The sequence below is a fragment of the Gouania willdenowi genome, chromosome 24, assembly GCF_900634775.1.
Source record: "Gouania willdenowi chromosome 24, fGouWil2.1, whole genome shotgun sequence".
Taxonomy (NCBI): domain Eukaryota; kingdom Metazoa; phylum Chordata; class Actinopteri; order Blenniiformes; family Gobiesocidae; genus Gouania; species Gouania willdenowi.
This window is the reverse complement of record NC_041066.1, coordinates 16,854,807-16,871,037: the sequence shown is the minus strand read 5'-3', so window position 1 is coordinate 16,871,037 and position 16,231 is coordinate 16,854,807. Positions and strand designations below refer to the sequence as shown.

General features: G+C 37.2%; 1 protein-coding gene across 1 annotated transcript in view; it reads right to left on the bottom strand.

Annotated features, from left to right (window-relative positions):
* Window positions 1–16,231, bottom strand: part of nkain2 (sodium/potassium transporting ATPase interacting 2) — a 107,422-nt gene that overhangs the window by 19,277 nt on the left and 71,914 nt on the right. Inside the window, exon 4 of the mRNA XM_028439291.1 lies at window positions 12,882–13,082. Coding sequence (XP_028295092.1) covers window positions 12,882–13,082 — 201 coding nt within the window. The remainder of the gene's footprint in view (window positions 1–12,881; window positions 13,083–16,231) is intronic.

Sequence of the window (16,231 nt, the reverse complement as noted above, 5' to 3'; positions counted from 1 at the left end):
GGTACCAGGTTGTGGAACAGTTTGTGTGCTGAAATTAAAAAAATGTCCGAATTTAAAACAATTTAAACAGAAATACATAAATTTATCTTCTCAAAGCACAAGTGCTAAAGGAATAAAACTGTAAATAGGTGTGTATATACTTGTCTATGTGTGGACAGATGAATGTATAATGGATCATATGAATTATATATATATATAATGTGTGTGTATATTTATAGTGTAAATAGCTGTATATTATTATATATATAGTACTAGATATTACAAAGGGTAGGGTCATATAAGTATATACTTCCTCCTACTTCTTTTCCCACATGTATAGGCTTCATAAGCAGGATTGATTTATTTTCATTTTATTTTTTTCCATCACTATTATTATCATTTTTTTTCCCTCATTGCGAGATACACTGATATTGTGTTCATTTTCGAAATAAAATTAAATCAAATCAAGAAATCTGATAGACAAACTAGTCAAAAAGAAGGAAAAAGAAGCTCCCACTAGCACAGGTAGCTACGGTTTTAAAGCATCTGGGACACCATCGTTGAAAGGTTTCTTCCAGCAAGCGAACATTTCTCGTCACAAAGCTAAAATCCTCTCCTACTGGTTTCTTGGAGGAAAAAACTAAAAACTTCACTGTACGCTATTGGCCTCCACAGACACAGATGTTAATCAGTTAGAGCAGCTGTGGGATGTGGAGAAGCTAGACATTCTAACCATTGCTGCAACTGTGTAACGTTTATACAATCATTAAAAAAAGAAGCTCCAGCACAGTTTGACAATCTTTAACATGAGGTTTTATGGAAATTCTACAGTAAAATACCATGTAGAAACAAGGGTTGGGGTCAATTCTAATTGTAATCACGTAATTGATAATTATTCACAATTATGGCGTGAATATAATTGTAATTTAAAAAAAATCTGTTTCTGTCGTAATCGTAATTACATTTTAATTGAGTTTAGATAATTGACTTTGTCACTGTAATTGCAATGAAAATTCTGTAAAAATTGTCAATTATAATTTAACGCAAAACTGGGGAACTGTGTTACGGTTCTATGTACAGTAAAATATGTTTTATATCAAGCTTTCTCACATTTTACCATTCACAAAAAATTTTAATCGAGGGGTATACCGACACAAAAAAGGCTCAGATGCCCACACTAAAAATATAAAAACCTATATTTTCATTGATTAGGAAGTCTAACAAGGTAACTAATGGATAGGATGATAAATGAAATGATAGATATTTGTTTTTAGTGTATTTTACAGCTGATTTAGGACCCGTTATCATTAGAGATGCTAACAGAAAGCTAACAGAAGAGTAAGGTTAACCTTTATTTATTTCAGGCTCAGTAAGTGTGATTAATTGTAATTGGACTTTAGTTAATTGAGAAAGTAATTGTTAGTGACTTTCTGAGAATAAAAAATAATTGGAATTTAATTGGAATTGGAAAAAATGCTGGTAACTGTCATCGAAATTGAACTGTAATTGAATATGAGTAATTATAATTAAAAACTTAATTGCAACTGTAAAATTTAATTGATCCCAGCCCTGGCTGAATCTGTATTAAAAGGATATCATCTAATAATTATGAAGAATAAAAACATTGTATGATTATAGTTCTGATTGGATGCAGTCCCAAATGTACAGATGTTGCCTGGAATTAATTAAATTAAATCTGAATGTGTGCAATAATGCAGCTTTGCAGAAATCCCTATACACAAGCCATTTATTGCAATCACATGTTTGTAGGTCTGTGGTACAATGCACATCAAGGACCAGCATTTTATTTTCATTTTAGATAAGAGTGATAAACAATAATAATAATAAAAAAAAAGAGCTACAGATGTGTAGTCTGTGTGCTGGATAAAAGGCTTTAAATGTGTGTTTTTTTTGGTCTGTGAGTGATGCTTTAAAGGCTATGAGGAAGCCCTTTCACCTTTGTCACCTTTGGTGTGATTTCTCATTGACTCACTGTTTCCACGGTGACCATTTAAGACACAACTGACTGGAGAAAAGATGCAGAAAGGTGCGGTCAATGAAAGGCTAGAATTTTAGGGATGTTATAATGATAGAGGAGGCAAGAGAGTAGAAAAAAAAAGAAAGAGATGTGTGGGAAAAAAAAAGGAAGACAATAGATTTCACACGAACAAAGAAACGTGTTTGTCTGCGTGAGACGTTAAATAAACACTTTAACCTGGAAGCGTGGGATGTTATTGCTCACATGAGGCTTGACTTTCACCTGGTTGGTATTCTATTGACTACTGGGACACAAGCCCACCATCGCATAAATGTTAACTGTGGATATTTGAAATTCAGCGTATGCCTCAAGGTCTTGATCTCATTTAGTCTAAATAATGATCACCTCCCACAAAGCTTCTCTTCCCTTCCTCCTTCAACCCGATTTTCTCAGTGTTCCTGTCCCTCTTGCTCCAATACCTTCCATTTGTTATAAAGTTGTGAAACATTCAATATTAACGACTGCAAGGTGACAAACCATCAGAAGAAAATCAATGTATTTTCTTTATGTCACGTTCAGATGCTCTGATAAAAGACACTGATCATAAGATCTTGCTTATTCCTTGATTTCTCAAATTGACCACCCGCCCTAACCCTTCCTTTCTGTCCATGTACCATCCATCCATTTTCATACCCGCTTATTCCCGTTTAACAGGGTCGCGGGGCTCTACCGGTGCCAATCTCCGGCTCTCATAGGGCGCTGGGCGGGGGTACACCCTGGACAGGGCGCCAGTCCATCACAGGGCAACACAGACACAGACAACCATTCACTCTCTCATTCACTCCTATGGGCAATTTAGAGACTCCAATCAACCTTACAGTCATGTTTTTGGATTGTGGGAGGAAGCCGGAGTACCCGGAGGAAACCCACGCAGCACGGGGAGAACATGCAAACTCCACACAGAAAGGACCCAAGTGTCCACCCCAGGGCTTGAACCCAGGACCTTCTTGCTGTGAGGCGGACGTGCTAACCACTAAGCCATCGTGCGCCCTGTCCATGTACCAAAAACTAGGAATAAAAGAAAATTTACAGTAACATTACTAAGTCAAATGTCTGCTTTCAGACACACGACCTGATGTGAAGCCACTCAGCGAGTATCTGCAGGCTCATTGCCTCTGAAAATGACTTTGGATGCAGAGAGCAGTGATCAGAGCTGCCACCGAATACGTTTCTCTGCACATCAATATCCTGTTAATATTCTCAAAACTTAATCTCGGCTGTTGCATTATGTAAACATAATATCCGGTTTACAGTGACTTGGATTAGATCTCCCACTGAAACGGAGAAATCAAAAACAAGATGGCGGGCTGCATTATTAACAGATGAGTTTGGATTGTTTATCCTTCGTACAACCTACAAACGTTGACTATTTACAATAGTTCTTCATCTTTTGTTATTGTTCTGGCTTTACGTGGGTTAAATCTGAAGAATGCTAAACAAACTACTCCCCCACAACAATGCAAAACACAAGCCGGCAATAAATCTGACATCATTTCTTTAATAACTCCAGGGCAGCAAAAACAGTGGCTCCTTCAATACAGCATGCAACACTAACACGATTGTTGCCAAGCAGAAGCAAACTGTATAGCTTTACACACATAGGAATCTGTGAATATTACATCATTATTATCATAATACATCACATAAACAAATAAAAGATGATTAACAGAATGGTGGTGCTAAAAGATGCTAGTGTGTAAGAGAGAAACCACTTTGATCCTCTATCTATTTATCCAGCAGAGAATTCAACGTCCTTGAATGAAGAATACAATGTTAAACGTGACGGGTGGAAAAGGAAAACAAACCCACTCATGCGTACGATTGCAACAGGATCCTTGCACTGAAGGGTTTGACAGTCAGTGACGTGCACATCGCCACCGCTCCACCTCACAGCAGAATGCTCCACATTCTATGTACAAAAGGTCTTTGGGGGCAATGTTTTTAAAGCTGCTACCCCACAATATCTGTTTTTTATTGGATGAAATCATAGTGTTTGCCTCGTCGATCAATGACTAGAATTGTTTACTCCAAAAAGGAAGGAAATAGGTCAAAATTGCCACTTGAAAGTTTGTTTTCATCTCCACCGCATTTTCGCGCATTGCATTGTGGGATGTGGAGTCTCGTAGAAGATCTTTTCCTTCATTCTTACCATGATATCTTGTTTTTTTGCCCGATAAAGCTCAAGCTAAGTCAAAGCTGTCTGCTATCCACTATGCTATGTCTAGACGAGATTGTTGAGGAAGGACAACATATAGGGGCAAAAGGGGTGCATCCGAATAGTCACTCCTATTTCCTTTCCTATCCACTTTTCCTTAACACCATGGCTGACGTCACAGGATTAAGGAAAAGTGTTAGGAGACTTCCTAAAGGACTTGTTTTGACAATCAGAGGCACTTCCACGAGGTGACGTAATAATCAGACGGTGATGAAGGTTAGTGAGGTCTGCCGTGGTGAAAAAACCACACATTTCCAGAAATGGACTACTAAAAGCGCATTTATAACACTTTCCCCTGTGCCTCTAACTGCTGATATAATCTCAAATATCACAAGGTTTGAATTGAAATCAAAGGAAAAGAGGCTACTGAAAGAACGGTTGCTCACACTCACCTTCCACTCAGAAATCAACATTAATCCAAAATAAGTATAATTTTATGAAATTGTTACATTTATGCAATATATAGGCCTACATAACGTTGTAGGCATACAAATGTACAACTGCACAAAGCATTCTGAGGTGAATGAAACACATAATGTGGCTGAAAATGTCTCTGATCCCTTCTTCTTGAATGACATAGGGCACTATTTTCAGTCATTGTGAGTTTCCGTGACTACTCGAATGAGCTTGGTCCCTTTAAATGTTGTCGCGGCAAGGAATTGTGGGGCAGCATTATCTCGTCTCCTTTGGTAAAGGATGCATCAGTGTTTCCTAGGTTAAAAGAGATTATAATTGAAGCCTTGAGCCTCCTTTCCTTAGCTTAGCTTTTAAAGAATTGGAATGCTCCTTATCATGACAGCCACTTAAACACTCCTGAGGGTTAAGGAAAAGTGGACAGGAAAGGAGATAGGAGGGAATATTCGTATTCAGACGCACCCCGGGTCTAAACCAGACTTGGGGGACCAGTGGAAAGTTTTCATTGCTGTTCTACTTGCTTATCGTTTTATTGGTCTACGCTACAGTAAGCAAGTAAATACGCTCTGGACAGGACACTAGTTTATTGTTGAGCTGAAACACAGAGATTTAAAGTATCAAGAGAACCAGAGCAGCAGGACAAACCATGCATACTTGAGGAGAACATTTAACTTTTCTCAGTGAGACCACAAAGTAATATAGAATATGAATGAAAATATTTTAATAATTTATTAAATGAATGTCTTTAGGCAGATATAATTCTGGACCTTGACACTGAACCGTTGTGTACCATAGTTCAGTGTGAGTGGGTTGTTGTCTTGACTGATTGCCAAATTCTCAACCAATTGAACCTCTGTAACCTTAGCCGGATTCAGTGCCAGTATACACTCAGGAAATATTTCCAACTAAAATAACATTTTGTCATTTCACTATATTCAACTGAAAATAGAGTAACAATCGACAGATGACTATTCATTTTTTTTTAGGGAAAAACCATTAAAAAGAGTTTTTTCATTCAATTCCAATCTGGTTTTTGACCAAACCACAGCACTGAGACCACACTCATTAAAGTCTTAAGCAATATAAATTAATAAACAAATAAATGTGCCTTGCTTATGGGGTAGAAATTTCCTAAATAGGGTGGCAACTTCCCCTGTAACATACAGAACTGACAGAAATTGAACTAATAGATTAACGCATAATTATATTCTGCACAGATGGAAATATGATTTACATTTCTAGCCTTTCACAACAAGATGCCCATATATTAGCTGTACACTTTGTTCAGGGAGACACAATATATATGTTAATGATTCAACTTCATGTGTGATAGTCAGACGTGCTAGCGGCTAGCCATGTTAGTTGTTTTAGGAGTTACATCAAGTTAACTGTTAATTACAAGTAAATAAACTATATCCGGGGCTTTTATTTTGGAAAGATAGAAGCGGAACTGAGTGTTTTGTGTGTGAGGCGATAAAGAGGGTTAAGCCCTTGATTTATACCTGGCAAGCCATTTTCTTTCTTTGTATTTTATCTCATCATTCATCATAGGAAGTAGCACACATAATCAGGAAGTAGCAGATAGAGGCATGAGGTGGACACATTTGTCCTAAACAGATATTCAGTCTCCAATAAAATGTACATAAAAAAAGTGTTGTGGACTTCTAGGTTGAACCAGATTACGGAAATCCAATAATCTTCTGCATAAAGACGCCTTTAATACCATCTACAACTTATATAGCTGAAGAGATTTAACATAGCTTTGAGAAAATAACTGAATCCACATTTCTCTTTAAAGAAGCAAGTCCTAAAAGCTCCCGTTACTGAGATGTGGCGTTATAGGGGAAAGGTGGAATTTGTAGTGTGTGTTCTGTAGACTGAGACTGAAAAGCAGAAGAGCAACAGGGGACAAGACCTTTGAGGAAAGCAGGGAAAGATGGCACGCCTTAGAAGGGCACGGAAAGGTTAGCCACAAGGCAAAAGCAGTCGTCCTTCACAAAGCAGGAAGGTGAGAGAAAACTTTGCCAAAATGAATGTAGTGAACAAAACAGATTGGAAAAAAACGGAATGAGTGCTCAGGTTAATAGTTCATTATCATCACTGTGTTACTTCTAGTGTTGTAGTGCTGGAGACCGGTCTTGGTCTTGAGACCACATTTTAAAGGTCTTGGTCTTGTCTTGGACTCTGAAGCATTGTTACTCGGTCTTGGACTGCCCGGACTCGGGATTTTCCGTCAAGACCAGCACTAATTCCTGCTTTTTTAAAACTTTTTTTTCAATTTGTTAACAAAGTGAAGAATTGGATAAAACGATAGATATCATGCGTTATTCATGCGTTAATCCACACCGTATAATGATTGCAACCTTCCTAATGTGACTGAGTGACGCACACATCACTACACACAAGCCGGAGAGAGGTGGGAGGCTGTACATTTGGATGACCTAAAAATCTGGTTTTCAGATATATAGAATAATTGTGAATGTATCGATAGTTTACATATGAGTTTATTTTTTTCCAAGAATTCAGTTGCACCAGTTTTTTTGTGTAGTTGAGAGTTTTGAGAGTTTTACATGTTCTGTATGTAAAGTAAACTAATGTTCTGTATTTAAAAGAAACTAAAGATAGAATGTTATTTAACTGTTAAACCTTTTCAAAGTTTAAAAATTGATATTTTTTGGGTCTTGCTCTCGGTCTTAGCTTGTCCCGGACTTGGTCTTGACTTGGTCTCGGCTCCCAAAAGTCTTGGTCTTGCCTTGGTGCTGGTGCATTCTGGTCATGGGCAAGTCTTGGTCTCGGATAGTGTGCTCTTGAGCACAACACTAGTTACTTCGATCTCTGTTGAATTCGATAATGGTTTCAGTCACCGCCATGTTCTCCCTATTTTGTTCTCCATCTCAATGCATCACAAAAAAAAAGACATTCTCAAAAAAAAACACTAGATTTCAGCTGCTTTCCTTGCTTTCATGAAGATGTCACATCCTCCGTACATGAGCTGATAATGTTCGAGCTGAATAATGTCACGAGTCTGTGCCCCTCCCCTGTGTTTCATTATTGATGCAAACCTTCTCCCTGGAGGAACGCTGCTGTATTAAAACCAATAATTACATATAATCACTTTTATCCATCTTAGTTTAAATGGCCTAATGCTTGAGTGAAAATACACACAGCTCACAGCGAGAACAAATGAACTAAACAATCAACAAATTAGGTCCAATCTCATCCTTCTTCCCCCGCAGAGGACGTGTCTTCTTCTCAAAACAACAACAATAAAAGTTGATTGCAGCAGATACAGTATGTATAGTGTAGAATTGTTAATTTCATTAAGAGGTTCGACTGATGCCTGTCTTAATCTACAGGAATAAATTGCAATTCTAATGTATTCTAGCCTGTGCGGAAGATTATTGCAACCCAACATGACATTATAACAAAAAACATAGACACCAAAACTAATGAAATAAATACATGTAAAAAGTAATACTTTATTAAATGTACGTATATCAAACTGAAAAGACCCTTTTGCTGGTAAATAGAACCTACCTTTTTTTTTCACTTGTCTGCACATGCTGTCAAAGGTCAACACTACAAGAAGTGCAATCATTATGAGACAGCAATGCATGCTTTCTTATTGCAATAAAATAAATTGATTTATTTTATTGCTTAATTGTGACCATCACCAGCCCTCCCTAAGGAAGGGTAAGAAATCTTTTATGATAGGGAGGATATAAAAAGGGAGAGCAGTGTTACACCTAGAACCTACCTAAAACCTGTGAGGTTCTGACTCATCAGGACTTGTGCCGTCATCAATTCTCCGCTGCTGTAAATAGTATTTTTGAAGGTGTGGGGTGATTGAAAGGTCAAGGTGTTGTGAAGGCTTGTTGGTGATCAGAAAAAAAAAAAAAAAACATCAGATAAAAGTCAGGGAATCAGGCCTATCAGGCCCTGCAGAATTAGACCTAAAGGACTTGGTTTACCAGGATCAGAGCTAGAGCTGTAATATTCTCATGGTGACACTGCTCCATGTTTATCTTAGAGGAAATAAATGCGTTGCTTAAAAAAAAATTGTACTTTGAAGTGATCTCATAGTAAGATTTGATCAATATAATTGCTAGCTGTGGGTAATGCAGACTTCCCAAGAGAAAGAAAAAAACATTATTGTGCGATAGAAATGCAATACCAAAGCTCAGTGATATTCTACATTGTGAAAGTGAAACCAATACAATCAAATATGTGGTAAAAACCAAACCTCCACACTGTTCAAGTATAAAAATATAATTTATTTACCCATAAATCTTATTATTATTGTTTATGGAGGTTATCAGTTATTCAGGTCATGTTGATTCTGATCATTTAGTTGAAGTATTTCCAACTGAATACACGTTGTAAATAAGAGGAGCATCTTCAAGCAAAACTTCAAGTTGAGTTGCTTCAACTAAGGTACCAGAATCCAATCCTATTCCTCTATATCAGACATGTCAAACTCAAGGCCCAGGGGCCAAATCCGGTAAAAACAACCATGAATCATTGTGTAAATTACCAAGTAATCTCAGCTAGATATATCCAAAATAACACAATGAAACTCCACAATATTAGTAGGGCTCATATTTTCCCCACGCTTCTATCACATTTTTTTTTAAATCTCAAATTGTTAAAAAAACAATTGCAATTTTCTTTAAATTATTACACAAAATATCCTTAAATTGCAAAGAAATTGGCCACGAAATCTAAAAAGTGTCTAGTGATATTTCATCACTAATGTATACATAGAAGTACAAACTACAGCACAATAATGTTAAAATTACTAAATTTCCTGCCAAAAATCTGTGACCCACTTAAAATAAACTGCTCCGTATTTGGCCCCTGAGCTAAAACTAATTTGACACCCCTTTTATCATTTAGACGCAATTTTAAGGTGACTTCACCAGAATGGTGTTGTTTTTGTTTGACAACAAATGCACATTTTGACGAAAAACTACCAAATAAGCACAGCTTTAGGCACATTTTAAGACATCTGCTCCATCACAACAAAGCCCTTCAATCTTGGACCATTTGTTACTAACCATTAAAGTTAGTTAGTTGCTGTTGTGTGCTCTACCAATCTGTCATGTGGCGCAACAAAGTGCAAATAGTGTGTAATGTGGGGCAACAGAATGGATGAAAGTCACATTTTAAATGTGCCAAAATCAGCATACCTCATTAAACTTTGTTTTATTAAATCTAACAGAGCAGGCGGTGGCAGTTGTTTTGAAGTAAATGCTCGTATTTCTACTGCCAGGTGATGTTCCGCCTGCTTTCCTTTGTAAACCAGTCAGACAGACCATCCACTCAATCACAAATCTAACTGACCATCCAGCCAAAAGAAATGCACAGCTGCACATCCTTCACGGCTGCTCTTCCTCTTCTTCCTCGCACTGTAAATATTCCTTCTTCGCTCATTTTGTAACCACGCAGTTATAGGAGAGAGGCAATGTAAACCCCTCACTTCTAGTTTATTCCCGTAAACCAGTCAGCTAGTCACCTCCAAACTTGTCAGCCCAGGGACTTTGTGCTCACGGTGCTTGACAGTGTTTCCACATACCAATTACAGGCAGACAGTAGTACAGCTGTGCAGTGGCTTGGCACTCAGCCACAGTATAAGTACCACCATCGATTGACAGGAAGGCACGGAGGGAGCGCGACAAGAGCAGACTCATGAATAGTTGGGAAGACATTTAAATTCCCTCCAAATCCTTTCGTTTCTGCTTTCTCACATTCCTCCCTTCTTCCTTCCTGTGTACAAACTAAAAAATAAATGCAGAAAAAGGATGAAAAGTGTCCCCCCCCCCTCCTATTCGATACGTCTCACTCCGTTCTTGCTCATACTTCCTAATTATCACAGTTTGACAGAGAGAGAGAGGGAGAGAGAGAGAGAGAGAGGGAGAAAAACAAAGAGAAAGAGTAAGAGACAGCAGCCGGATAATGAAAAAAAACAAAACTTTTTGTGACGAGAGAGAAAGAAGCCCTGAAACCAGCGATAATGTAAGAGTTTCCTAAGCTGCTTATTCTTCTCATTCTATGTTAATGTGGGTGTGAAGTTTTTAACTTAATAGAGCCAAAATACCTTATTTCACTCTCAAAGTGACACCATACAGTCGGACAATGTATCCTATAACTTCCATTTCCACTGCAGGCAGCAAATGACAAAGCTGCCATTGTTGTGGTGAGTTTGAGAATATATTAAACATGATGAAGACACGGGCATGAATGGAATATCAAATGAATGTGTCTGTCTTTCACACATGCAATAAAGGCAAATGGAACGACTATAATTTCTCCCAGAGATTTTTTTTTTGTTGCATAATGTCTTTACAAAAATTCTAACATAACAGTTATTGCACAGCAATAAGCCGGGCGCAGGAAATCCCTCACATTGACAGTGAGTTCACGTGTATGCACATTTGCATACATCACCCCCAGTGTATGATCAGACAGGGCCAAACTTAGTTATTAGCAGCTTACTAATTAAAACATAAAGCAGCTGAAGATGAGTAAGATGTTCCCAAATCTAAAGACCAGGGTCGGGGTCAATTACATTTTTCAGTTGCAATTACGTTTTTAATTAGCCATGTTCAATTACAATTCAATTACAATTACAGTGACCAGCATTTTTTCCGATTACAATAATTTTTTATCCTCAGAAAGTTCACCACAATTACTGAGCCTGAAATAAATAACCTAATAAAAGTTACCCTTCCTCTTGTGTTAGCTTTTTGTTAGCATCGCTAATGATAACGGGTCCTAAACCAGCTGTAAAATACACTAAAAACAAATATCTATCATCTAATTACTTTTCTATCTATTGATTACCTTGTTAGGCTTCCTAATAATGGAAATATTGGTTTTCATATTTTTGCTGTGGACATTTGAGCCTTTTTTGTGCTTTTTTTAAAATGGTAGAATGTGTGAATGCTTGATATGAAACATATTTAAATAATTGTCAACTACATGTGGAGCCATGTGCCATTATCCTTATTTTATCATGTATTATGTGAAAGCATTGATTGATTGATATGTGTAGAGCTGTACATAGAACTGTAACATGGTTTAACAGTTTTGCATTCAATTCTAATTGACAATTTTATTGAATTTTCATGCTGTTACAATTACAAAGTCAATTGGTCGAAACAAATAACCGTATTTACCCAGATCAGAGAAATCCTCAGTGTACTGAAGTAATAGTTCTTCAGTATACTGTAGAATTCTGACTTTGAGTCATTTTGCTATTCACATGTCCAATTTCCCCAAAAATATCTAATATTTCACCAGTCCTAATATGCATACAATTTTTCATGAGTTTTTGAAGGTGTTTAGACCCTCAAAAATGCAATAATTTCACCGTAAATAAAATAACAATAATAAAAACGAGGTGCATTACAATAGGGTCCTATGCACTGTTGTGCTTGGGCACTAATTACACCATAATTGTAATTACTTATCAATTACGTGATTACAATTATAATTGACTCCAACCCTGCTAAAGCCCCCCCCCACAAAAAACAATTATTGTGTCAAACCTTTTAGTTTTAGCATTACATACACTCGTCTTTGGTTGTTGAGTAAAGATGAGCTTATAAACATTCAAAAAACAAAAACTCAATCACCAAACAAACACAGCAGGCATAGCTTTAAATCTGTACATACACGGATCTTGCTTTGAAATGAAACCTTTCACGTTTTAAACGAAATGCTTTCTAGTCACAATATTACACAGTGTGAAGAACAGAAACGGAAAACGTGACTTTAAGGCATCGTTTCAAGTTCAATTATACAAGAAAGTTAATTGAAGGAGGTCAGCCACCAATGACACACGTAATTGAATTGGTCCACACACATGCACACACACGCACACAAACACACACTGCTAGTGGCTAATTTGTAAAAAGGCAAAAGGGCCCTCAGTCAGTGGAGCAAACCACAAGTGGAACGACCCAGTCTTTAAATGTTAGAAGGCGTCTATGAGCTAGAATAATTAGACACTTTATCTGCCCCTTATATAGTTATCATGCATATGTTTTCATATTGAAAGTGAGAAGCAAAAGGAATGTAATAGCACATGTAGACAATGATAATGAAGTCTGTAGTTGCAGAGGCCATTTCAATAAATGGAACGAGCTTTTAAAGCCATAAAACCTAAGTATGTATTCTACTACCATCTGAGTTTAACATAATAGTGTCTTTAAATATGTATAAAGAACTTACAGCCAGGAGGATCTGCAGTGAGGAATGAGCCACCTCGACAAACTGAAAATCCATCAGACAGCCGGATATAGCGATATATCTGTGGTCCTCGGGCGCCCAGGAAGGAGGAGGGGTGATGGGTGTCACCCTGCACCCGGGGCCGTTCTCCATCCACCAAGAGCGATGCATGGACAGGTTGAACGTCAGGACAAGGTCGGAGTCCTGAAAAACACGAAGGGAAAGAAACGGTGGGTTAAAGCGACTGCCTGAGACAAAGGCAGAGTCAACAACAAAATGTTTGGATTTCCCTGAAGAGAAAATGGTGAATGAATGTGTGATAGCATGAAATTGTTTGGATGAGACGTGAGAGACGTAAAGCCAGTAGGAAATAGAGTGAAAGCCATGATAAGAACAGTCAGAGAGAACAAAACAGTCTTTTTTTCATGTATTTATGCTTTAAAGATGCATCCAAGTCTAGACTAATACAAACAACCTTTGTGCTTGCTGAGTCACAAAAAGTTTGTTTTAGATTTAGATCATTTCCCTTTAGGTAACTCTTTCTCAAAACGATGGGTAGATTTATAATTTACAGCAGACATGGGCAACTGACGGCCCTTGGTCTAATTCTGTGCGGCCCTCTAAGGCAAATTCATCAAAATTGTATTTTAAGAAATTGGAAGTAATATGAAGCTCGACATAATCCAAAAAAAACCTCACTAAACAACAGCAAAATACACAAAAAAGATTCCATAAATACACAAAGAAGACTCAAAATACACACAAAAGGACATCAGACACAGAACCACCTAAAAACATGTACAAACAGACCCTAACAATTACACAAAATGACGTCAAAAATACCCAAAACGACAAAAATACTGAAAAAATTAAAAAAGGCACAGCTTGATAATAAACAAAATGCAAACATAACACACAACTAATAAAAAAAAACACATATATGACTCATAAAATACACAAAATGTCAGCAAAAATTCCCAAAATGACTCCAAAAACACACAAAAGTACTAAAAACACAGAAAAAAATGACACAAAAAGACAACAAACAATGAGAAAAAACCCTTTGTTCTTTCATGTGTTGATGCTCAGATTGGTCGTTATTCTTAATACCGGTAGGAATGTTGATAATGTGGCCTTCGGATCAGACAATCACATTTTTGTGGGCCTGCTGTGATAAAAGTTGCCCATCCCTGATTCACAGGCACATCGTTGTGAGTAGTTGCGCTTCAGCTCAAAAAAATCTAACGCTTTGACCAAGATTTAATTATCTCTTTATAAAATGTATCGATTCTTATGAAATGTAATTTAAACTTGTGTTATGACAACATTTCCTGAAGACTGTGGCTGTAATAATACACTACAACACTACATTGTACAACTTGTGTACATAAAACTTAATTTGTAATGGTCCTTATTAGCACTACTACTCTATAGGCCAAGTTTACATGAGAGCTTTAATTCCCCTTTAATTCAGAATGAAAATGACCTTGTAAATACCCAATTTCGAATGAAAATAGGCATCCGAATTAAATTTAAATTCAAATTAAGTGGCTGGTTTATTCTGATTTTAATTCCGAATGGAGTAATTCCTCAATCTTGTATACGTTTAATGGATGATGCGCTGGTGAAGTCATAATCCAAGATGGCCACCCTAACCACACCAATAGCGGAATTGAATAAAGTCGTGTTTCCGTGTAAACTATAATTCGGAATTGCTATTTCCATGTAAACACAAAGCAGAATACTTTAATTCAGAATTATTTAAATCCGAATAAATAATTCCTAATTAAAAAAAAACATCATGTAACCGTGGCCATATGTGTCCAAGAAATTGCGTCTTCTTCCCCTTAATGTTCCCAAAGCTTTCATCTAAGAAGCAACTGTCCCATCACTGGTGGATATTAGTTGCATTTATTGCCCTTTCAGTCTCTTCTTATTGACTTGGGCCACGTCGCATCAGCCCCTGCATATGCAGAGCAGCCGCCCCGGCCTCAGTTTCATCAGTTTTATTTCCTCAAAGCCTCAAAGACAAACAATGAGTCAGTCACGATCGTCGCCTCGGTTTACGACTTCATTTAGCGAGTAAACAGCAGACAAAAAACCACAATGACAAACACCACAGAAGATGAATGAAAGGCCTTTCAAAAGCTACTTCACATTGTTTTAAAATACATTTCTACATCATGTCTATGTCCGTTTTATTTAAGTCACCGTTTTCATAATAATAATTTGAGAAACAACAACATACCAGATCAGCTAATTTGAGCTAATTGAAGAAGCAACACATGGTGACTACTTCAAGTTTCCCATTCATAAGCCAACCCTTTTTTTTTTCTCTTCTCTACAAATTCTCATTGTGATCCTCTTTTTGTGTCACTCTCTTCCTCTTTCTTCCCACTTTCTTTTCTTGGCCTCTCTATTTCAGCATAATGAGTAAATGCCTCATTAGCACCGAGCTCTGATTAATGCCTTTTCCCCTTGTTGTGCTCCTTTTTAATGAGTAAAATCTCCCTACAACCCTCCCTCTCTACCATCACTTTTTCTGTCCTGCCACTTCTGAGATTCATAGGGTTTTCCCTCTTTATCTCTTTCTTTCACCCCCCCCCCCCCCATTTTTTATATAAAATTATATGTGTTGGTAGGGGGTTAAACACCATTATTGCTGTGGTATCCTTCAAAAAGGTTACACACATTTTGTGATTCATTTGGTGAAACCAGATACGTATTGTGACTAAAACAAGTTGCTACTGGAATTCAGCTCAAATCCGGAAGGATGTGACCCAGTTAGTTTATGCACTCACAGTTGGGTTACACAGCGGGACAATGACCAGAAATGAATGTCCTCCACAGTGATGGGAGAGAGAAAAAAAAACTAAAACAACTTTGACAAAAAGAAAAAAAAAAACCCATTCGAAACCAGTTTTTTTGCTGCCAAGTTGCACAGCTTGGTATGACATTTAGAGTCAGTTAATAGCTTTAAACCTCTTTTTGCAACTTCTCAGGTTATCATTGTCTGACATTGTCATTTGTTTTAATGAAACAGAAAATGTGAATCTGAAATGGGAAAAACATTCTTTTCCCACTAAAAGACTTCCATTTGCTATCTCAGCCTCTAATAAAGTAGGTTTCATTATTAAATCCACAATTGTAACAATAGACAATATAATGGCTGTTAGACCTATATTCCTTCGTGGCCAATAAAGACTTTACTGCAGGTTAAAACACCTTCTAAGTAACAATTTCAACAGAAAAATGTTTCTACTTAATTTCTGCTGAGGCCAAAAGTTGTTCCTTTGGTGCCATTTAGTGGCTATATAATCTCCAAATAAGCCCTGCTACGTTCACCCTGTTTA